Source organism: Plectropomus leopardus, chromosome 4, assembly GCF_008729295.1.
Source record: "Plectropomus leopardus isolate mb chromosome 4, YSFRI_Pleo_2.0, whole genome shotgun sequence".
In the NCBI taxonomy this organism is placed as follows: domain Eukaryota; kingdom Metazoa; phylum Chordata; class Actinopteri; order Perciformes; family Serranidae; genus Plectropomus; species Plectropomus leopardus.
In genome coordinates this window covers 7,785,244-7,811,404 of record NC_056466.1, presented here as the reverse complement: position 1 = coordinate 7,811,404, position 26,161 = coordinate 7,785,244, and the positions used below count along the sequence as shown (strand labels likewise).

At 38.6% G+C, this 26,161-nt stretch overlaps 1 protein-coding gene across 2 annotated transcripts in view; it reads right to left on the bottom strand.

Annotated features, from left to right (window-relative positions):
• Nucleotides 1-25,821, bottom strand: part of tenm3 (teneurin transmembrane protein 3) — a 266,761-nt gene extending 240,940 nt beyond the window's left edge. For both annotated transcript variants that reach the window (XM_042484304.1, XM_042484305.1), the window contains exons 1-4: nucleotides 25,715-25,821; nucleotides 23,251-23,371; nucleotides 21,006-21,076; nucleotides 17,713-18,000 (exon numbers count right to left, since the gene is read on the bottom strand). In XM_042484304.1, the coding sequence (XP_042340238.1) occupies nucleotides 17,713-18,000; nucleotides 21,006-21,076; nucleotides 23,251-23,371; nucleotides 25,715-25,817 (583 nt within the window). In that variant the 5' untranslated portion in view covers nucleotides 25,818-25,821. The remainder of the gene's footprint in view (nucleotides 1-17,712; nucleotides 18,001-21,005; nucleotides 21,077-23,250; nucleotides 23,372-25,714) is intronic.
• Between the last annotated feature and the right edge of the window lie 340 nt (nucleotides 25,822-26,161).

The window sequence follows — 26,161 nt, the reverse complement described above, 5'->3', positions numbered from 1 at the left end:
TCCGCTACAATACCAACAATAACAATAACGTGGAAATGCTTTGCAGAAACATATATTGTCAAAATTTTTTCTGACAATTGCTTGATGTATGGAAAGAGATATTACAGTGCATTATGCGTGAAATAGACACAGCACAACGCCAGGGTAAAGGAAACCACCAACCTACCTTAGCTGAGGTGCTTTTAGAAGTGACATGTCAATGATGTTTAAGATTGCTTTTAACGATAATCCTTTATATGTTGCTATTGTATTGAGGATTTCAATTTGCGTGCAGGTCAGTTTTGCACAAAGGGGGGAGATCTGAAAAACAAATGGTTACAAATTAACCTATAAGGGAAACATTGTGAAAATCTATTTGAATAAACAGCGACTGAACCAAAGTTAAATATCAAGTATATTGTCTTGCTTTAATGCTGCACTGACATAGGACATGACAAATCATTAATTCAGCTTCAAAGTTATCCTGTAATAGAAGTTATTATTTGTTTGGTTGTGTTTCGCTTTTCAAGATCCTAATATACAGCACTAGGTACCGAGATGGACTCTGGCGAGGTTTGAAGCACATTCAGTGCATATTTTCACTGCACTCTGAGTCCCTTTCAGTCCTCACCTGTATTGCTCACTTAATTATGCTTAGATTTGATCATGTTCAGCTGATTATAGAAGAAAGAATAAGGGCCAGATTCAACTAAAGTTTCTGTGACCTGTTGTCCAAAATGGTCTTTACCTGATCTGAACAGCCACACTGGAGGGCCAGTTGAAATGCCAGCCCACATGGGAAGAGGGGCACACAGTTATCGTTTAAATACCGGGATAATGGCGCACATTTTCAGACAATCTCTGCTGGAAGGCATTCGCAGTGTTGAACTCAGCGGCACAACATGAAAATTGAAAGAAATAGTTGTGTAATACATGAAAAAGGGAGCTAGAGGGAAAAGTTCAAACCATGTTTACTTTTTTAACTCTGCACGCCTGGCCAATCAAAAGGGTTTGAATGTCAGATTGTCAGTTTTGTAATAGCTCAGTGTGTTCAGGTGCTCGACAGGTTTGGGAGGTAGGCAGTCTCGACCATCTGACAAAAAGCTCTAACAGTACCATGGTGCCTTAAGATTCAGTCTCTCGTGAGACGAAATTCAGCCAGTCACAAAATTTTAGTTAATTGAGTTACACTGTTTTGTATGAACAAAAAGCAAACTTACGTCACAGAACTGAAGACTTATAGCAAGTACATTACAGTTACATGGCTACAATTGGCGGAAAATGCTCTAGTCTTTGACAGAGCTCTCAAAGAGTCAAAAGAGCAATGAGGCGCAATTTAAATATCATTAACCTGTCACTCACAGACATTACTTTTCCATTTAGTTTAAAATTTGTAGTTAATTTTGTCTTCATTTGACCTTTTTTTTTAAAAAAACCTCACCGTGTGCCTCCTGCCCCTAATCCCCATTCATGACCTTGTAGCCTAATCCTAACCATCCGTGCCAGCTTGTGCGTTTCTTGACGTCCCAGTATTGGTTGCCATGTGCTTTTGTTGCCTAAACATAACCATGTGCAGCGTAATCCCACCATGTAAAGAGCAGACACAGAAGGACATCTACTGTGTGACATGTAGGCGTGGAAGTCCACTGCAAAGTGGCAACATGTTGAATGGGCCCAGAAATTTTGATGCCTATTTGTTGGCATCCGGCAACTTTTTTCATTCATTTTTGGGTAAATAAAACCCTTTTTGGATGTCTTTGGTAGAGAGTAGCCTCACTGATATAATGGTGTCTACGTATTATATTGAATGTTTTGAGAATTAAAAACTAAATTAAATTTAACCCCGCTGTGTTGGGTTAGAGGCATAATTCTTAGAAACAGATCTCGGAACCTGGTAAAAAAAAAAAACCAAGGCTATCTGCAAGGCTTTTATTAATTTGGGTGAGTAGACCACTTAATAGCAATTATGGAACAACACTAGAGTGTAATTCTGTAAACTGCATCTGCATGTCTTGCATGTCTCTGTGCCTCAGTCCACATGTTGAATCTGGATATTTGTTCTCCAGGAGGTTGACTCTGGCGTTTGTTTAATTCTGTGTTAATGGTGTGCTTGAATGTCTTCCTGTTTGTGTAATCTGTCCACTTTCCAGGTCTCCATGGTGGAGAGGAGGTCGAGTGGCTGAGGCTCTAGCTGTTTGGCAACACCCGGAAATTGCTCAGTGTCTTCCCGGATTCATTTTCTTCGTACGTGTTTACAATCAATCTATAAATGTATCCTCCTGATTGTGTATACTGTAATTTTGCTCTGTTGTTCTACTCTGTACACACAGCATCTATTGCATGTCTCTCCATCCTGGCAGAGGGATCCCTCCACAGATGCTCTCCGTAAGGTTTCTTCCAATGTTTTCCTTTGTTAAGGGGGATTTTGGGTGTTAGTTTTCCTTATCTAAAGTGAGGGTCTAAGGACAGAGGGTGTCCAGACATTGTAAAGCCCTTTGAGGCAATTTTGTGATTCATGATAATGGGCTATATAAATACAATCGACTTGACTTGACTAATAGATTGGTGGCCATTTGTGCCCCAGTCATGCAAGTCTGATGATTGCTTATACTTTGGTGGTTTGGCAGGGAAGTCTGATATATTTTTGGTAAATGCACTGTTGGTTATTGGTGAAATAGCCAAACTGAAAATTGTAAATTGTTGGGAAAAAGAAGTGCTGTCTCTTCAGAAATAAGCCTGGTCAAATTCAGTCACTACGAAGACTAAACCTCAAGGACATTTTTTTGGCTCAGTCATTTGAGAAATTGTTCTTTTTTTTCAATCTCTTTAAATCTAAAAATAAAAAGGTACAAATGGGGGCCTATGAATGCAAACAAACAAGCACAATGTATTTACCTGTTATTTCAGTTTTGACTTGCAATGCTCTCTTCCAGCCATAGCTGACCTTTCAGCATTGTCATGCTTTATGAAGCTAGACACACAGTGTTTGTGTAAGACCAGCCCTCGCAGAAATTGAAGATTACCCTTGAAATGTTAGTGGAGCAGGGATGAAGGTGGAAAAGAAGGGATCACTATGACATTAGTCTAAATGTATTTACATGTTTACATGATGCTGTTCTGTATATTAGGGTGAGAGGAGAATCGGTGAAAGACAGGGAACAATACTAAGTGTGGTTTTAAGCTGGCTGTGAGATAGACAGACTGGCCTGCCCACTCAACAGGCCTGCATGTGCGCGCGCGCACACACACACACACACACACACACACACACACACACACACACACTTTCATACACACACACATTCAGCTAAGCAGCCTTTGTTAGTGTCATAATCACATTTAGTAGAAGCCATATGACACTAGAAATAGCTGCCAAGGACAGACAAGGCAATGTGGGAGAGTGTGAGTTTGTATGTGACTAAGGGAGATGAAAATAGGGAGAAAACAAGGGTTTGTGTGTGTGTGTGCGGGCGTGCACTGGTATGTGAAGTTTCTCAGTAAAATCACCCATATGCTGAGGTCAGCCACACTATCACTAGCTTTCCAGACACGGTTAGTGGAGAAGGCTAGTGTGTGTGTGTGTGTGTGTGTGTGTTTGTGAGAACAAGAAACAGTGGGAGGAGGGGTGACACACTCGTAGAGTGGTGGTTATCTCTTCATTCACATTGAAAATTGCTTCTTTGTGTAATTAGTGCATTGAATTAGACACACCTTTATCTAATTAAAAAGAAAGAAAGAAAAAGAGCTGTTTACATATAAGTTCTAAATGCTCATTGGGTTTTCCACTGGCTGTTAAAAGAATCAGTTTGAGACTGTTTCTTGTTGGTTATGGTATCAGTACTAGACAGTAATATTGACTAGCCATTAGGGTTGGGCCTGTTTTTCAAACTCATTTGATAGTAAGCAACCACTGGTCCTGATTGGTATACTGAATTGACTCAGCAGCTGCTCCCGAGTCAAACATAATGGCACAGTGTCACAACGGCAAACAAACGTCTGACTATCACAAACATTGCATCATGTAACACTGGAGCTCTCTGTCCACACTGAATCTGTTAAATATGCACTTCAGTTACATCATGTAAAAAAAATCAAGTAAATATCAGCGACGGGTGAGCAGCCCACTTGATGTCTCCCTACGTTTGTGATGCTACTTTTTAAAAAGAAAACACACGTTTTAAATTGTGATATATGCCTCAAATGACATACAATATAGCCAGAAGGGAGTAGCAAATTATTAGCGAAGATCATTTACCAGAAACTTTCAACTCCCTGACAATGTCCCTCCACCCACATGCCACTTTATTTTGGTTTTTATTGTAACATAGTAAGGTACTGCATAGATAAGTTCTAATATCAGCTTAATGAACCAGCGGCTCTTCGTTCACTGCAGCACTTTCAAAGAGAGTGACAGAAATAAAAAGAAACAGGCCATTTGACAAAAGTTCTGCTCAAAACAGTGCACAGCATTGCTTGCATTCAGTTTGGATACTTATTTTGTTGGCTTCAAATCCAAAATACTGACAAATTGGTGCAGTTTTACTTTTGAGACTAATTCTGCCATTTCTCCTCTTGTCACCCCAAAAAACACATACACTGTCCAGTACACAAACACAACTTGTGCCACTCTTCCCATCCAGGCAGGTTATTTTTAATTTGTCAGACAGTTTTTTAATTACAAATATGCCTGTCCATAAAATCAAACCAGTTTAAGGTTAGACCAAACTGGCAAATCTGGAAATCAACACAACTCTATTGGCCATGGCAAGGTTGGACAAACTTTGAATTAATCACCCTGGAGGAAAAGGCCTCTAATAAACACACACACCTGTCCCTTCTATACAATAAACACTTCAACTCCCTCTGCTGTGCATTTAATTATCTCTGTTAGCACGAGCACAATTGATGTACCACCATGGTACTGTAACTGCTGACAAACCACATCGCTCCAAGTGACAGAATGCCTTCACAGTGACGAAGAGGGATTGCATCTCAGCAGTCGCCAGGGATGCACCTACTGTAAGGCCATATCAGCATAAAAAAACATTGTCTTAAACAGTTTGCCGTTCTCATCGGACTCCTAATGTATCTTCAATGACATACACATCTAATACAAAGGAAGTAGAGTGAGCATTCGGGACTGAACGTGTGCAAGTCTGTGTGAGAGCAACGTCAGTAAGACGGAAGCAGTGAAGGAGGATAAGGGGGGCACAGTGACACTGTTCGGATGATGTAACGAGTCGAAAGGAAAAAAGAGAGAGAAAGAAAGAAGTGAATGAGGGACGGAGAGAGAAAGAGGGGCAGATAAAGATCGAGAGGGAAGTAAGAGAGAGCGGGCGGGAGAGTGGTAATGTCCTAATGATGTAGTGGCTGTCAGAGCATTTGCTTCAGAGGCCAAATGATCCTGTAAGAACAGCACAGCTATTGATCCAGCTATTACACAGCACCACATACTAATGATTGTGTGTGTGCGTGTGTGTGAGAGAGAGAGAGAGAGAGAGCAAGATAGAGATAGGCTAACAATGTGTAACAGAAACAGGTATATATGTGTGCTCTATAAAAAGTGAAGAAGAGGCTGACAGAGAACATGCGTATACATGTAGGTGTGTGGTCTTATGTGTGTGTGTGTGTGTGATTGTGTCATGACACTTCATCAATACTCCCATTACAGTGTGACAGATATGAAATCCAATCTAAACCTGATCTGCCTGATATCCGATCTCAGTTCTCACCTTGAATATTTCAATACCTCCCATCCGACACAAACACACACACAGATAGACACACAGACACAGACACAGACAGACACAGACACACACACACACACACAAACACATCCACAGTGTTTGCACAGAGTATCATAAATCACCATGCTGTAAGGCATATTCACAGGAAGAAATCTCTGATTCATGACCTTATTGTTTTGTCATCCAAAAAAAAAACAAACCCAAAGAATAACATAAGACCCAGGGTACAAAAAATAAAATAAAAGGAAAGCAAATAAATTCAATGAACCACACACCGACTCATCTTTCTTGACAGATAACCTCCTGGTAGATCCAGAGGAACTTACACAAGTACATTCTCTATTAGTCCTCTTACAGAAAGTATAAACTGCAGGGTGACAAAAGAATTTTAAACCACTGAAATGTGACAAAAACTGTCTTTAGTTTAATGTTTAATTATAAATTAATCTGTCAATTATTACTTTAATTAATCAGTTAACTGTGTGGTCTGTAAAATGTCGATAAAATTCAAACATTTTTTAAATATTCATCACAGATTTCTAGAGCCCAAGGTAGTTTCTTCAAGGTGCTTATTATGTGGTACCAACAGTCTAAAATATGTATTTTACTGAGACAATGAAGAAGCTCGAGAATATTTGACAATTTTGCTTGAGTAATGACTTAAAGGTACACTATACAGGATTATTAATTACTTGTTTGAAAACACCCTTGTCACCAAAATAAGAGTAAAAGCCATCCCCAGATTCACCCTGCCTCACTATGTCTGCCTTTTTAACAACGCTGTTTCTCTTTAATGCCTGCTGCTTATGGTCTGGCACCTGGTCGCTACCTGAGAACTGTGGAGGTACACGACCCTGAGTGTCCTGAACACAGAAAATAGGAGGAGAACAAGAAAATGCAGGCAGAGGGCAGAGTTTTTGCAGAAAAATCCACCATCAAACACTTTTATTGGGGTCAAAATGATGATTGGGAGGAATTACTTCGGTATAAGTCTGTACTTATTGTTTTAAGGGAGATCTTCCATAGTATATCTTTTGGAAAATGTTAATAATACAAAAAATTGCTGATTAAGTTCTATTAATCGACTAACTGATTGATGACCTTTCAGCTCTAGTTCAATGCACAAGCTTTTATAATATTATATATATATATATATATATATATATACACACACAAAGGATCTATCTATCTATATAATATATCTATATATATATATATATATATATACACATAAATGTATTGACTAGAGTTTGAAAAAAGTTAAATGTATATATTTATGCTAACAGTTGTGAAATGAAACTGAAGTACATTTATTTAATGAGCATGAATGGTATGACATTTTTTTAAAATTATTAGGCTATTCCTATTTTAAAAAAAAAAATATATATATAGATCCAGGGCTACTTATAAAACAGCTGGGGTTAAAGCCTCAAGCAGGCAGGCCTAATATGCCACCTATTAACACTATAGTGAAATGTTAGAAAACAGGGAGTTGGAAATCCTGACATGTTCTACCATTGCTGAAAAGCAAGGAAACATTAAAAAATCCAAATATTATTTGGAGTTCAGCGTGTTACTGCATACAATAGATAAAGCAAAGTACTTTGGGAATCTTCACTGAGTTACTGTGTGAAGTTTCTGCAAAGCTGCAGTGGAAGCCTCGCCTGTCACCACATGTAAAAAGGCCATCATCTATAAGGTCCCAAGACTCAGTGAAACCGAGAAACCCTGCTGTAGAATTTATTAGGATGAACACTCCCACTATCTCCCTCTCTCTCCATTCCTCTCTGTCTATCTAACTCGCTTGCTCCTTCTCCCTCTGCACTTCTGGTAATGGATTCTGCCTAAAATGGGTTCTGAGAAACACAAGTGAAGAGAGGAAGACGGGAGGAGAGAAGAGGAGGTGAGGTAAGGGAAGGAGAATGGAGGACTTGTTGCTTGTGTCCTCATAGTATATGATAAGATGATGACTATTTGTAATGTAATAACTTTTACAATTTATAGAACTCTAAAGATTAGTTTCACTCTGCATTTTTTCCCCAGAGAGTGGTATGCATTATTAGAAGCGTATGATATTCAGGGGTGTAAAATAGTTGAGGCATTGCAGTACATCAGTATGCCTGTTTTTACTTTATTACATTGGGTAGATTCATAAAATATTAATTATTCCTGTGCTATTATCAAAATTGTCTAAATTAATGACACAGTAGACTTTTTTTTTTTCCTGAGAATGGAGGGAGCGGTATCGCTTCCTGTAAATTTACTGTATATTAATGAATTTCAACAGACAATAACAAAGATGAAAAAAAGGATAAAAAATGAGAGAGCAGAGGAAGGGGGGATGGAAAGAGAGAAAATGCGGGGAAGAGGGAGGGAGGGAGGAGCGATGCTGTATGGTTAATGATTTTTAATGTTAGCCACTTGATGGAATGAAGTGTCTTCTCCATGTTAGCGGCGCCAAAGTTAAACCCTCTAGTCAGTTAGTCTGTTATTCATTGATTTCTCTGGTCAGCACTAGATTGCTATTGAATATGACTGGCACCAGGGCTGTGTGTGAGTGTATGTGTGTGTGTGTGTGTGTGTGCGTGTACGTGAGAAGCGCGGACGCTGCGAACTCAAGTCCATTTCAGATGCTGGTGGAAAACTTATTTTTTCTGCAAACAAATGACCCCTCCATTGGCGAGCACACATACACACACACACAAACACACACACACACACACACACACACACAATCAACTAGTTCTTGGAAGAGTGTGAAAGATGAGCCTGAAATACATCTGCAGACTTTGTGTTACATACTCACTGCTCCACTCCACGCCTTCTTGCCACAAGAGAAGGACAGAGGATGATACATTATTTATTCCTGAAGGCAGTTTTGTATTAACCATACAGCGTCAGCTGAGCAAAAACATAACCAGCAGTAATATCTATGCATCAATGCTGCAGAGTGGATGAGAGAAAAATGTCTTCAAATGCACACTGGTTAATGTGCATGTATATAATCTGTATACTTACATATCCAACTTGGTTATTGAAGTGATCTGTCTTCTGTTGTCACATCTGTTGTCTCTTTCTCTGTCATGATGTGTGTCTGTGTGCATCTGAAGTTGTGTGTTCATGTGTGTGTGCTGTACTGGATAACTCTAATATATGGAGTTATTTTGCAACTGCATGAGTAAATATGTCGTCAGCATATGAACACTGTGTTAGAGCTACCTGATGTATAGTTTAATAAGCCTGCAATATAAATATTTTAAGGAATACATATTATTCTAAAGAGCACATAGAACAGAATTTAGGCACCAGGGCATGCACACACACACGCACACGCACACACACACACACACACACACACACACACACACTGAAGAACATCCATGTATAGTAAGAAAAGGGTAATCTAGAAAAATACTGGTGCAATACCAAAAGGAATAACTATAATAAATACACTTGATAAACACAGAGTTAAGTCTTGCATACTTATTATCAGGAAGTGTTTAGATTGATTTTATTTCCAAATATTATTTAGGTGAATTAAAATATTAATTCTAATTCTAATGCTACTAATACCACACACACACACACACACACACACACACACACACACACACATATATATATATATATATATATATATATATATATATATACATATGTGTGTGTGGTATTGCTAGTCAGTATTATAATAAATCTTCTTGCAAATGTAACCAAATGTAACCATTTTTTCTTTAAGTATTTCAACTTACTTGGACCTGATTATCCTATCATTGTTTAATAATTTAATTAAATAAAATAGAATTACAATATTTTAATAATACAAAATAAATAAAATGAGATTTAAATTAAGTGCATGTAAAATATATATAAATAAAACAAAATCTTAAATAAGATCAATGAGTTCGGCATGAAGATACGCCGAAAGCCAGAATCCATTTATAAAAGATGAGAGTTTGTTTCAGCTTTACCTTTCCAATACACACACACGAGCCACGATCTGCCCACTTTACGCATTCTAGTAACACAATTGTCAGTGTGTGTGTGTGTGTGTGTTTGAGAGAGAGAGTGACAGAGAAAGGGGAAGGTAAAAGGTGAACTATTGCACACAGTGTTTCTGTAAGTTATTAATAACTCAGCTATTCAGGATGCGGCTTTTTAAGCTTCCCCAAACCTGCTCTGCTGGTAATGGGTCATTTGCACATATGTGGGGTTCGTAAATCAGTGCTGCTGAAATTATGTTTATCTCAACTGTGTTTGGGATTGTTTTTTATGTAGAAAGAAAAAAAAAGCTATATATCCTAAATACAGGATGCATTTTTTTTTCCTCCTCACATTTTCTGGATGGGAAGCTTTGGGCTGAATGCTGCACGCAGGCCGTTAGTTGATGATCACAGATTCAAAATATCAATTAGACATTAAAAATGTGCAATACAGCATCATATCCGTCTCATGCGTCTGCAGCTGAGTGTTTATGCATCACTGACACACAGCATAAAGTTATTAAAGCTAGATCAAACTGGGGTCGGCTTTAAATTAAAACATACCCCATTTGCAAACCAAATCTAAAGTGTGGTGATTGGATTGTGGCAGTCTTCTTCAACACAAAATGTCAATGTAAAAATGCACGCAATAGAAAAATAATATATCAAAACTTCTCTTATACTGACCCTACCGTCTAACTTATTGGATTTGTATATTTGCATTAATTTAAGCATTAATTTGGTAAATTGGTTATGTGTGAACCAATTGGTATTAAATGTTAAGCAATAAAGAAACTACATATTTTACTGTCCTCACTTTTTTTAGTGACATATCAGTGTTTACCCAGACTCTCCAATAGACAAAATGATACTGTTTATATACATGAAATATACATAAAATAAGAAGAGAGAAAAACAATGAGCTTAAAAAAGCTTATGTGTGAGTCAACATAATATTAAAACAAATCTGCAAACAAATTAGGTGCTCTGGGAATATATTTTTACAACCAATGAGCATTAGAAAAAGAGCTCAATTGGCACAAACTGAACAATTGTGCACCTCAGTTTATATCGTTTGTAGGCCATGTTTAATGTCCCACTGTTTTTTTTTTTTTTTTTTAACAGATCAGGAATGATTCACCAAATACTACAATGATACACTATCACCAGATACAAATATTAGGTATTTTACATGTTACGGTTTAGGTATATATATATAATAATATCCTAATGAGTGAATGACTAATGGAAGCATTTCAGATACAGCTCATGAAGCCTGAATGACCATTTCTTATACAACAAAGTACCAGAAGATTTCACTGCCACGCTGCAGTTCAAATCATGCCACGTATAAAGCCTAACAGAGCACACTGGCTGTGTCTATTGTTCTTGTCTTTTTAAAAGATGTGATGATTTCTGAAGATTCTGCCAACTTATGTCCAGTAATGGCTTAACAATGACAGTACTTAGAAGAGAGAGATTCACTCTAATATCCTGTCTCTCACGGTGCAGAGGCCCCCGCTCCCCGCTTAGAGACGGTAAAAGGAAAGTGGCGAAATTAACAGAAGTGAGACAAAGACTGAGAGGCTGAATAGGAGGCAAAGAGAGAGAGAGAAAAGAGAAGACATGGCTAGCCACGGAGACACAAAGACAACTATTACGACGGACATATTTTCTCAGAGATAATGCAAGCCTCCAGTTCTCACAAAGCTCCTTATTTGTTGTTTCAAGGTAAGTGTGTAATTCAGCTGTAAAATGTGAGTGTTGTACTTTCATAGAAGCTGACAACAATACTGAATGCAGAATGAGTAGAAGCTAGATCATCTGCTCTAGTTTGGTATTGTTCTGTATGAATGGCATTCATTTTGTCACCTTCAGTTTGGCAATGTATCACATCCCCGCACCTTTCCAATAAAGCAGCCACTGAACTGAATTGAACCAAACTGAATTCCACTGAAAGAGTGAGAGCAAGCAGGGTATGAACTGATCCATCATTGTCTGTTTTATGTCCCTGTCTTTCTCCATCTGTCTGCCTTCCTGTTTGTTGCTCTGTCAATGGGGAGCTTTCAGGTGACACATTGCACCCTCTGGCACTAATACTGGAGGTCTGCAGCTGACAGGCGACAGCGGATGCCATATTGTATTTGCTTTATAAATGACGGTTTGCAATGTTGGCAACTTTTCTCAAAGTGTGACTAAGTTGCAGTGTTTGGCCAAAAGTATGTGGGCATCCCAACATCAACCCGATTGTCACAATTACAATAAATTCATTATGATTTTACGTTATTATGTAGCAGATAAAACTAAGTTTTCAAGTTTCAACAACACTTGGTTAATGTGGAGTTAAGTTTATCCACAACAAACACTTGGTTCTGTTTAGGAAATAATCATGCTTTGGCTTAAAATACCTGGTGTTGGTGAAATAATGCCCACTGAAAACACAACAATGTCTCTAAAAAAAACCCCAAACTGCTTTTGATAACACTATCATAGGAGAAAACGCAGGATTGTCGAATGAACGAATGCTTTTTTTAGTGACAGTGACAAGTTGCTAAAAACACTCATGTTTGGTGGCTAAAACACAGCTGGAAATGTAGCAGTGTCAACCGATTTTGTTTGCAGCTCACAGGTTACCTTGCTTATGTGACTCGCCATCCATCATCCCCTCCACCTCTTGATGACAAAGTCAGCTCACATTCTACATCTTTACAAAGGTTGAAATGATACATACCAAACAAAATGTGTCTGTGATTTGAAGAAACATACAATGTCAACACTATGTCATTTTTAAACACCCCATTCCAAAAGTATGGTCGTTGATATGGTGCTATAGTTGTCTCCCATCTGCCAATAAGGCTTATTTTGAAAGCTGGCTGCAGGGATTTGATTCCACAGGGGCACTAGTGGACACTGATATGGGGGAAGTATGTGGACAGTGGTGGTGTCTACAGACTTTTGGCCATATGGTGCACATGAGAGACAGTCATTTAAATCCCCTAAACTCTCTGAAGGAATCCCATCTCACGTGCAGCCTCTAAGTTTAACAACTACGGTGCATGTTTTCAAAGTGGAACAAAAAGTAGGCCATGCATGCATGGGAAAATGTGAATAAAAAGAAAAAGACTGCATAATAAAAATATGAAAGAACTTCATGTAAACTAAAGATCAAATTACATTACATTGTACTTGTGGTATTGATGATGTTGATGATGACTGGGTGACAGTAGCTATATATATTGTAATTGTGTCACTGATGATGATGACAATGTTGATATGAGAGTGAAACTAACAGTTCCTATTGTATTCACATTGTGAGCTATACTGCAGCATCAACCTTCATGGTGCCGGTCCTGATGCTGCGTTATTGTGACTGTCATGACCTGCTGATGGTGCTGTATACTCAGTTTGAAATGGTTATATTATCAGTAAAAATGTTTAGCATTTTTTAACACCCACTGAAATATTGCAGGCCCTATGGAGTTATGGTGGACTCTTACTAATGTGCTGCTGTGTGAATGTGCACTGATTAATGTTGTATGGTTCTGTGCCATATTGTTTGTGATTTCTGTGTTTTTACACTTTCTGCAACACAAACTAACCTCTGAGACAAATAATAAAATTGGATAGAACTAAATTTGGTATTTAAACCATTCTCTTTAGATTTTGGGACATGTTTGCATGAGAACTACTTTGCTACTGATTGCAAAGGCAAAGCACACTGAATCTTCTTTAACTCTGTTCTTGTGATTGCGTGTGCGTGTGTGTGTGCGTAACAGCTAAGGTTATAATGTTAAGCGGTTTAGGGATGCCAAATGGATTAAGTGTTTTGTTGACACATAGTAAAGTAATCTGGTTAGCAAAGATGAGATACACCCTTCCTCTCTATCCGCCTGTCTGCTTCCATCTCTCCTATTTGCTCTCTCCCTTTTTTTCTCTACATTTCCATCACATCGTGTCTTTCTCCCTGTTCTACCTTGCTCTCTTCACACACACCATAAACCCAAAAAAAAAAACCCACACACAGACATGCACAGAGCACACATTGAAGGGACTTGAAGGGATTGGGCAGGAGAGGTCAGCTAATACATTTAAGCTCCTTACTATGGCACAAAACTAGACATATGTCTGTTGTTTGTTATATGCAAACATTAATAAGGTGTCGTCATGTTTCTCTCTTGTTTAGTTTACATATGCTGGACATTAGATCTTAACACATAATTTGATGGAAGCACTTCTTTTACACACAATTTTAAGGTATCACTTGCTGTGCATTTGAGGGGTTTCTCAAGGAAAGACACACCTGTATCAGTGTGTTTAGGACATAAAATGTAAATGTATCTTCCTTTTCTGTCCCCATGGTTGAGATCATCAATATCAAGTAACTGGGCAAGCAGCAGCCGGGCACCCATGGGTTCAGACACCACAATGGTGTTTACGTCTGCCAGTGTGTGTGTGCGCGTGGGTTTTCATGTGTGTCCACTGGGGAGCCAGACAGACGTCTCTGGTCTAATATTTCCTCTCAGGAGAACAAATAATTCCTGTTCTTCCTTTATTCTCGACTTTCCCTGCCTCTCTTTAGAATTGCTGTAACTCCATTGAACTGCTTTCCGTTTCTCTCTGATGTTTTTCCTCTCCTCTCCCATTCGTCTTGCCCTCTGTGTTATCTATTCTTTCTCTCGCTTCCTCATGCAACAAAGCCGCAGATAGAATCACAGAAGTTGGTTTGAGTTACTGTACACAGACAAACATGTGCACGCCCTCATGCACGCACACTTTCTGCTGTGAACCAAGGTCAGTATCAAGGGACGGAGCAACACTGCGTGTCTCAGCGGAGGCGATGTATCGTCTGCTGTTTACAGTACAATAACTTGACTATCAGCCGCATTCAGGGAGTGAAGAGCAACACAAGCGAAGAGGTGAGGGTGAGGTGGCTGCCGAGTAGCGGCTCACCACATACGTTTATTCTCAAAGGAGCCTCTCAACACGACTCAATACTTCATTGATCATAAAGAAGCAAAGGGGGAAGGTTGATTCAACATGTTTTTGTTGTTGAGTCTGAGTTTATTTTGTGAATGTAAATCTATAGACTTCAGTGTGTATGCCTGTTTGGTTGATGGCACTCAAAAGTACTCAAGGCTGGATCGAGTACCAGCGGTTCTTTATGTTGCAGGCTTGCTAAAAAGCATTTACACCATTGGCACTTTTTGACAAAACATTCTCAGACGTTTTGGGATTTAAATGACACATTTGTGCTTGAATTTCTCCTGGACCTGAAGAAATGTTAAGATTGGGCACATTCTGGTATTGTTTGAGATGTATTTCTTTTGCACACTACAGGAAAACACATTCACTATGTTGCTGTTTTTGGTTTACTGTTGCCTGATCATTGTTGTTTAAATGGGTGTTGGAAAGGGGATGTGCTTAAGTTAAGTATCAACTCTATTTCTCATATATCTCTGTCTAGCCAACATGCTATGACGTTACCCTTTGTAGCTCTTTGTGTGTTCTCCAATGCCCTAAAAAATAAAAACAAGTCGCACGACTCTTCTCCAGTACACTGTGCTTTATCCAGCAAACGTTTTTGGCAAGCTGGCCTTCATCAGGGTTAATCATCACCCCATTAATGACCCAACCGCCACTATCATGGGACACAAAAAGTATGTTACTACTGATAAAACCACAAGTGACCATGTCTTAGCATTGGGCTACTTCAACTCCACACTTACACACAGTAACTACCAAATAACACACACACACACAAACACACACACAGCTGCATTTTAAAGAGTCAATTAGCCTTTGAAAACTTGACGACTACTCACTTTTAGAGATGGGAAGTGTTTTCTCCAGAGCACTGACATCCACAGCATAATGCCATTTAATAAAAACATTATCAAACTTAATATAGGAAATATAATGACTCAGCACTTTATCTCACTGTTAATTACAACATCACATCTCTTAATGAAAACCCACTGTGTGTGTGTGTGTGTGTGTTTGTCTCGCTTAATGAAAATACTGCATATTTGTGTGTGTGTGTGTGTGTGTGTCCATGTGAGTATGAGATCAAAAACAAGCCCTTTATTAAGTGTGAAATTCACACCTGTTAGGGAAAACTATCTTGAGGATATAGGCACAAACACACGCAAACACATACAAATACACACAAGCAAACACACAAATATACACAAAAATGCATAAATAGGCAGATGTACTATTTTACAGAGATCTTTACAAATATACATTTCTGTGCAATCACACTGATACTGAAACACAAAAATAAATGGCTGCTCAGCTAAATTGCATTCATTAATTAAATTAATTAGCAGGATGTTCTTTTCTGTTTTGCTGCCCCCCTGAACCCCAACTACTGTGCCAGCCTCCTCCCCCACTACCACCACCAGGAAGAGGTGTACATATACAGTAAATATACATGTGAAAGATCCTGCACCCGCCACTTTCGTTTATTTTGCTGATTTAAATAAATGCTACTTTAGGCATGTTAATGTTTTTGGTAATCACATTATTAAGAGAAACTGCTGTTACTCATAACTTTATCTATGATGCTTTCACAAGAAAACCTAGTCATAGATAAATGAAATATATTGAATTGACTGCAGGACTGAATATCAAAAAAATACTTGAGACAGTATTTTTTTCTGGTAAAGACCTTTTTGTCATGGCTTTTTAATTAAGAACAATAATTCAGCCTTACTGGCCTTTAGTGAATACCATTAGATTTCCACAGACCAAAACAATCTGTTATTGAACAGAATTCTTTATAATATTCAGACCAAATGGCAAATGGAGTGCACTTTGGTATATGGCGCTTTTCTATCTTAACAGATAAAGCGCTTTTCAATTTGCTTCTGATTCACCAATTCAGACAGACAGATATGCACACGCACACACGCACGCACACACACACACACACACACACACACACACACACACACACACACACTCACACACACTCACATAGATGGCCTGACCATCGGGAGACAACTAGAGTTTCATTGTCCTGCTCAAGGACTCTAAAATGTGGTAAGGAGGAGCTGGAGAGCACCAACCGAAAGGAATAAAAAAGTAAAGTTTCTGGCTAAATAGCAGCTGGCATACTGCAATATACTGCCTTGCGGACACTGAAATCATCAAATCAAGTTGTGTATAATCACAACATGCAGTACTACACAGCTATGAAATCTGTTTGGGTTTTTTTGCTTACTCTCAAACCTTTGTATACTTGTTCAAATTTGTAAAAAACAGTATTATTAATGGACACCACTGTAGTCTTTTAAAAAAAATGTGCTGAGAAAATTCAGCGAGAGCAGAAAAATGGAAAACGCCTTTCCGTCTCTCACAAACACACACACACACACACACACACACACATACAAACACAACCGGCAGACTCACTGCAGGACATGAAATTCCATCACACGGCTGATTATCCTTTTTGTTGCCAAAGTTATCGGGATATGTGTCATGTAAAAATCTCCAATTTTATTTCTATTTAGTGAATTTATTTTTTGAATTTGATCAAGACTTAAACCTTTATATGAAAACTGATTTCATCCTTACATATATTTATATATAAGAACTTGGCTGTATTTTGTCAGTGTTAAGACCGGGTACGGGAGTGATCTTAGGCATCAACTACAAATGTGTACTTGAGAAATTTGAGAGTATTCAGACATCGTGGGTTAGTGCTGAGGACGCAGCTTAATAGGAGAGTTATCTCAATGCTGTATTTACCTGTCCTATCAAAAATGCTTTAAAAACCATATATACATCTTTTCAAAGCATCATGATCAAGACTGAAAATGTTGTTGTTCCGGTGTGTCAGTCAATAATAGAAAAGTAAAATTATGAATCAAATTAAAATTAAAACTCCAAACCTGACCTAATAGATTCTTAAATCTCTTCTTAAAAATCTATTAGGTCAGGTTTTGAGCACAGAGAAGGAAAGAACACCACAAAGAGAGAAAAAAGTTTAGGTGTCCTACCGTTGTCGCTGTCAGACTTGTTCTCGTGCTCCGTGTCGGTCAGAGTCAGCACAGAGTTGGAGCGGCTGGACAGACAGGAACTCCTCCCTGATGATTTACCCAGACCCCCACGGCCCCACAGGCGCATGGCTCGCTCTGGCGACATCACGGCCTGACTGTCGGTATCCAGGTCCTGGCCTGTGCCGACGGAGAAGCCACGGTGGGGGAGGCCCATCTCGGAGCAGAACGCCAGGCCTCGACGGGATGGGGGCTCGCAGATTCCCAGCTGACGGAGACTGAAATGCTGACCTGAAACAGAAGGAGGTAAAAACCTGAAATCTGACAGATTTATACTTTTAAATGTTCCCTCAAATATGAATGATATGAAAATAACAACAGGCCTGTGACAAGTCATCTCATCGTAAAGCTGGAAAAAAAGTAGAAGATTTGTGTTTTCAACTGGTTTTACATTGTTCAAGTTAAACATTTAAATTATGCTTATATATTAATGTTTCCTGCTCATCTCATAGCTCATTTATATACAGAAGGTTTAATTGTAAAGCTCTTATTTAAGTATTGAAAAAAATTACAATTTCCAGTAGTCATGGGCAACTTCCTTGTTTTGTCCAACTAACAGTAATAAACTAATGTTATTTAGTGCACAAAAACACGTAAATCCGTCTTTCATTAACTCTGATGAAAACACAGTGATGCTGAAAGATTTTACTGGTTGCAGTATTAAAGGCTGCAAATTGATCAGTGCGTCCCTTTATTCTCCCTTGGAATATAAATCCTCATATTTGTGAAGCTGGAACCAGATAACATTTGACATTTCTGCCTGATAAATTGCTTGTATTAATCAATCATTAAAATTGCCCTTAATTAATTTTTTTTGCTGATCTACTAATTGATTAATGGTCTAACTGTGTCATACATTATTGACCCCATATAATGACCTGACCATCAGACACACTTTGTCTTGCATTTGAGTGTGAGAATGTAACGAAGACGATCTCAGTTGAGAAAGGAAAACACGCACGCATGCACGCAGAAACGCGCACACACACACACACACACACACACACACACACACACACACACACACACACACACACACACACACAGCAGCTGCTTCCCATACCGAGAGCTTGACTCATGCAGCATCTCATTCACGCTGTTTCCAAGAGAAAAAGCCTTGGCCCTGATTAAAGCACTGAAAAACTGCAGCAATGCTTTCAAAAAAAAAAAAAAAAGACAATTCTAGCCATAGCAAATAGAAACAGAAACCCACAAGACAAACCAGACAGAGAAGGTGAATACTTATTGACTATAGATCCCTCAAATCCTATTTAGTCATTACAGGAGAGGAGACAGATCACCAGCGCTTTAAGCCCAGACACTATTAAGATGTACACTGCGAAGGTAATGCCTCTTACAATAGAACAGACATTGTTAATATCACAAATCTCATCACGACAAATAGATTCTTTTATGCCAGTGGCTCAGAAAATAATGACAAACCGAGAAAAATAAATTAATTTCACTGTCAAAAAAACAAAACAAAAATACAATTCAAAGCCAGAACTGATGAAACTAAATCATAAGAAGACAAAAACAAAACCAAGACAATGGCAACGAGTGAATTTATGAATGAATGAATAATTAAACAAATAAAGTTTCAGTAATGGAATATGGTGTCATATATTCAAAAGTTCAGTATGTCACCGCAATCTCACACTGTGGACTACTGGACATTAAACTGTTTGTGAGGAACCAGTAATAAACCAGTCGGTTCAACAATATGTTATAATCTCAGCTATAAAAGCCTCCACTCTTCAAAGTTTAGTGTCCTGATGAATTTCTGATTAATGACAGAGAATCAGTGATTACAAAACTGGTTATTAATATACAGACCTCTATCTAAACAGAAATATTTTTAGCTACTTTCTGCCAAAAATATGCATTCATGAACATTATTTCTTTTCCCGCTGGGTGTAAATTAAATAAAGTTTTAATGGTTTGTATGATCAAAGATCAAGTATGCACGTTAATGTTTTTTTCATGAGTAAAAATTGATGACTGAAAGACGATTTTAAATAGTTAAAAAATTCTGCAACTTCTTATTGAATGCAGGGCTGCAGGCCTTTTTCGCAATTACATATCATTTTTTTAATTTTTTTTTTTTTATATTTCCCCCCAAAAACAAAGGAACAAGCTTAATAATGTGTCTTTAAATATAGGCTCTAAAAAAGAGAGATCTTTAATATTTGACAACATGCAGACTGGGGAAAGTATTTCAAAAGTGGATTACAAATTCAGAATACTTTTTTTCATTAAATTTAATAAATCATCAGGAGTAACTCTTCTTACAGCCACTGGATATGGGCTGAAATCTGTCTCAAATAACGTGTGATAATCCTTTAAAATATAAATGAAAAGAAGACAAACAAATCATCTGTAGAATCTCAGTATGTGCCTCTTCATCTTTAATCAGCTAATGAAAAGGGAAATTATAAAAGCTTTCCGTAATTAATGGCACAACAAGAGATAACGAGTGCTGCCGTTCAATTAAAAGTTATATTAATTTTAAATGAGCTCCAATTAGGCCAGCAGTGAAAACGAAGGAGATAAGATGATTGAGTAATTATGACTTTTTCATTTCTCAAATATTGACGCTGTGTTAATTGGAGCTGGAGAACAATGAACACGCTTCTGTCGTTGAGCATTTTTTTCCTTTTTTAATGTGCTATTTTCACAGTTTTCCCTATTTCTTTGACAAGACTTTGATATGTCACTTTTAGTTGTTAATTGCACTCATTTGTCATACATATGCTTTAAATTAACATCATTTTCACATCTTGTTTTACTCCCCCGTCTGACCTGCATATATTGAAATTTGCAACATTAATGTGTGCAAAAAAGTTTAAAATCCACAAATCCCCTGAACAAAAACATGCCCAAATTCCAAAAAACATAACACCAAGCAAATAGGCATTTATCTTAACACATAATTGGGTCATGCAATAAATTCATGTGTCAATTTTAACATGTAATCAGGCATTTTAAAAAAAGGAAGAAACTTAAAAACTAATCTGGGACAAAACAATTGCCAAGTGAGCATGTAAACATGAGATAATTACAGTTTAAAAACAACAACAGAGAAGCAATTAGCCTGACATTTCAAAGAGCTGATGGCAAGGCTACCAACAGAACACCTGGTTAGTTGAAAATAAACTATTCTGAACTGTGTTGCTTTAAGTGGAGGCGGCAAGGACAGCATAAGTGTTTGTGCATGTGTGTAAATGGACTCTCACCTTGTCTGTTATAATCATCCTGTTCACGGTGAACCATGTCCTTGTATCCCTTGGTCGTTCCGTACAGTAACCTGTCAACAGCCAAGGACAAACACAGTCAGTTGTGTTACTATAATAAAGGAGAGACCTTCAGAATAAATCCAGCTTTGTTTGGCCTTTGGTTGGGTTCATAGGCACCAAATCAATTGAAATTGCAATTAGGCATTAAATAAACTTAATGCCAAAGCTGATCATAGGTGTGTTCCTAATTAATTAAAAAAAAAATCTAAATGATTAGTGACATAACTACATCAAAATTGGCTGAATAAATCCAGTGAAAGTATTGTATAAAAAATTAGTGGAGGATCTATGAGGCCCTTCTCGCCCCCTCAAGGTGGAAAATACAGTAGTTTAGTCTGCCCCTGAACTGGGATTCATTGAGTGCCCCAGGGATAACTTTTTCCTGAAGGCCAACCCGGAAGCTAAAATCGCCCTAGTTCCCTCATCAGCCTTTGGGATTTTTCCATTAGATTTAGGATCACGGCAGAAAAAAAGCTCTGTGGTTAACAAATGTTCATAATACTTACAAAGTTTGTTCAGCAACATAATCTTCACAATAAAAAGGATTTTTGAAGCCTAAATGCAATCGCCAGAAGTAAAAAGCTTATGCTAGGATAAAACAAAATATATTACCATCATGTATCTAGAAGGCTGTAAAGCCGTGTTTGGTGCACATCAGCAGGATGATGTTCTGCAGTCTCCTTTAGCTACTTGTTAGCAACCGACAAGTTATTTTTATAAAAGTTATCGGCTTTAATAGCAAAAAATTGACAGAGAGATTAAGAAGGACAACAGGCAATCAACTGGGACATTAAGTCTATCTGTACTAAAGAAGTATCAGAATGCATGTTCTTTAAAGAACCTGGATTTTTCACGCTGTTCTCTTGCTTAAATAGAACAACCTAGGTCACATTTATTGTCTATACCATCTGCTTTTATTTAATTTACATATATACATACTGTTAATTAACACACAACACAAACTATGTGCTCAAGTCAGGTGGCCGGCTTACGCGCGCGTGTGCGCACACACACACACGTGAAACCACAATGAGGGAAAAAAATTATATTCAAAACACATTATTTTGCTCACTTTCCCCCCCAAGAATCCATGGAAGTGGCATCCACATTTATTTTGCACTGTTTTTCCTGTCTGCTACTTTGATGTGTAAAGTATGTGCTCTACTGATTTCCGCTGGATAATCAAGGGCTGGTGGTAAAAGCATGGCACAGTGGTAAAATTGATTTTCATTCACCGAGAATAAAGCACACCTAATGTGGCTCAATCATTTGAAGTGCAACTCCAATGAAACTCCGGTAAAAGTTCAAACTGTACTCATGAATAACATCTGCTGTACCATATCTCCTTTGCTGTTTCAAGCTGAATATGCATCTAAACACCAAAGAGCAGAATACATTGAAATTCCAACTGAGGCTCAGACAACAAACCCACTGACTGAACCAAAACACCTGTTCTGAATATTACTGGCCCATTACTGTAAATGGGTTATTATCACAACCATTACAATGCTTCAGACGGGGAATACTGCACCTACCAGTCGTCCAGAGGGTGTGTATCCAACATGTCCCCATACATTTTAAGGACATGGTTAATGTTGTGAAATGGTTACAGTTAGGTTAGGTTAAATCACCACAACTCCCTGGTTAGGTTTAGGAAAAAAAATCATGATTAGGGGTAGGGAGTGAGCATGTATGTTGGTGTAATCTACGAGGAGCGCAGGCATCAGCGTTTTGTTTGTCCGCCAGCGGCTCTCTCATAAATGAACATTATATCCAGGTTTTTTAGCTACATTTTTTTCGCCACACTTGGTGGTTGGTTTTTCGTGGACTTAACAATGAATTCTAAGCCCTGAACACTCCTGCGGGCATTTCTAACTGACTACAAATGACTGTGAGTGACCGGCTGCAGAAACCGACTTATTGCTCTGGACCTACTGTTGCGCCTGCTGGTTTGGCTAGGCTTGTCTTTAGCCCGTTGCCAAGCTAGCCGGCTCCCTTCATCATGGGTGTGTGCGTGCATACTCACTTCTCTGTAGTTGTATGTATGTATGCATTTACAACCTAATTTTTTGTGCATATTTGTTGTGTGAAGCACATTGAGCCTACACTGTATGAAATGTGCTAACAGATAAACTTGACTTGACTTGACTTGACTTGACTTGACTTGACTAGTCCCAGTTCTAACCTGGTCTGGTCTTGGTGCTGGTCAAATGCCTTGAGCGTTTCACTGGAGGAGTAGGACTTCTGAGTGGGGACACGGAGCCCCTGGGAGCCAATAGCACAGTCTTCACTGTCCCCTGATGAACCTAGCATAGGTAGATAAACAAACATGAGTAGAAACACACATACAAAGACACATAAACACACACACAAACACTGACAAGCCCCCCCAAATTAAGACGTTGTCCATCCTTCAGGCTGTGGCTAGTCTGTATTTTTTACAGTTTCCATTTGTTTAAATTATATTCATAGACGTTATATACACTACATACACATACAGCTACCCTAATGAGGTAAAGACACGTCATTCATGAGGAGTTTACTGTTCATTATGTCTATTTGAGTTTTAGAATGATATCAACACAGCCAGGTCATTATTCACACCCAGCACAAATATGATTTTTGAGATTCTTTGAGAGCACGTACAGGGTACTCTGACATATGGACTTTTTATTTATAAGAGCAGATGATTTATTTGTTAGGAGACAGTTTCACTTGCTGCAAGCAAGATGATTCCCACCTTATTCATTTGGTCTGCAACACAAACTATAATTCTGTCCAAAGTGCAGTAAATATTCTATGGCTCCTGGAGATCAGCTCCAAAGTTGCAGGTTGATGTATGGAGGACTGCTCTCTCAGCAGCTGGACTAAGTACAGCCTCAGGCCAGCTGGAAAAATCACCCAGGACCTTTCTCATGTACTGCACAATGAATATCAACGTCTGCCTTCTGGGAAACCCTGCGCTCTATTCAGATGTATTTTTTGGCCTCATAACTCTCCGAACACAGCAACTGATTCTCTCACTGCCACACACACACACACACACACACACACACACACACACACACACTGACTGACACACTTGACAGTGACTGTTTAAGCACTATCATACATCTTTGCAGCTCTCCTAAAGAATGTGTTTCATTGACCAGTGGAATTTTCTTTAAACATGCCACACTGCTTGAGTCCTGTGTGAAACCTAAACTAAAGATTGTGATCTCACTGGCTGTGAAGTGTTTGGCAAATCATATTGTTCTTAGAGATTTGAAGCAATGTATAATGGTCGTGAAAGAGTATTGTACATGTACAAATAAGTAAATGTCTATTATTATTGAAGCCTTTACCAGATGAGTTCATACAATGCTAATGATGATTAGGCCTTTTGCCGCCAGGGAAAGCACACTGCACTGCCAGAGTTGTGGTGTCTGTGGAAACTTTTCTGCATTGGCGTAGGGGGGAGTTATGCATTTTATTCCAGTGAACCACAGCTAAAAGGGGCAGGAAGAGGGGAGAATACATGGCGACAGAGCTGCTACGAATATGGCAGAAACGGTGGGGGATAATCCTAAGAAGCATCCAAGACAAATTTCTGGAGTGGATGCTCCAGATAAAAAGGACATGTTAAGGGAAGGATTGAAGTAAAAAAAAAAAAAAAAAAGGTTGATGGCAAAGACAAACACGGATCCCCATTGGTAGGCTTTCCTCACTGGAGAGCACTGAAAGAAGAGAAGGGACCAAGGGCAGACACAGATGTCATGGGACTGGGATTGGACATTTGATATTTGTAAAATACTCGTGCAGTTTCCATTCAAAACATGGCTGTTTGGAACGTGCTCATGTCTGGGTAATCGCTCATCTAACCAGCCTGCAGTGAGCTCACCTGCAGGCATACATAATAAGCACCTGTCGACAGTGTTTGTGTTATTACTCTCATTGCCAGCGGGGGTAGAAAAAAAATTCCACACTGCAGGATTCATAAAAAAATGTGATCTCTTTGACAACTTGGTTGTTGACATAAAGTTACAAACACTGGACATTGGTTTGTTACTAGAGGGCTCTTACAATAATCATAGCAGCAGTAGTTGAAAGATACTATATTCTACTGAAAGTTTTAAAGAAGCAGTGGGTAGGATTTAAGAGATCTGTTCACATAGATGAAATACAAAATTCATATTTATGTTTACATTAATTCGGAATCACCTGAAATTAAGAAACTATGTATTTTCCTTGGTTTAAAGTGAGCTCTTCATACAGGTAGTGGGACCTCTTACATGGACTACACTATTTCTACAGTAGCCCAGAACGGACAAACCAAACACTAACTCTAGAGAGAGCCTTTTGTGTTTTTACGCTATCTGAAGGCCACTACAGGTTTAGGAGGAGTGAGTGGGGGGGTATTCAGTCGGTTGCAGTCTTCGACCTCACCACTAGATGCTACTAAATGCTACCTAATGCTAACGCTGCACCTTTAATGTACATTTTTCAGGAATAGACAGTAAAACTGTTGATTACTAAATATAAGGCCAGCAACATATCTCTGAATACAGACGGTACAACTGACCTACTAACTGACTCTGCTAAACAATGATTTGAGACACAAATAAGTAACTGAATAACTAAGAATGAATGAATTAGCTAAACTATCTCACCAGTGTACGGTCCCTCCTTGTCCTTGCGGCCCTTGGTGAGTGAGCAGTATGGACGTCGCTCTTTCACTTCCATAGTGCTTCTGCTTGTTCTGCTGGTAAACATAGAGGCATGCTGCTGTACAGCGGCATAGACAGAAACACGGGCAAACAGATGGAGAAAAGACAGAAAGACAGAGAGATATGCGATGTAGACAGAGAGAGTGTCAGGGTTGTTGGACTCCACCTGCAAACACACACAGAGAGACAAAAAAGGAGTAATCAATGACCAAGTCAAGGAAGGAGTGATGCAACAAAGAGGTCTCATCTACAGAGACCGACATCAGTGTACGTTAATCATCAGTGTATGCAGAATCCTGTGGTGACTTGATTAAAAAAAATCATTCAGTATGCTTTGCGTATTTTTGTGTGATCTGCACTAAAACGCTCCTGGGCAGCAGTAGGCTCAGT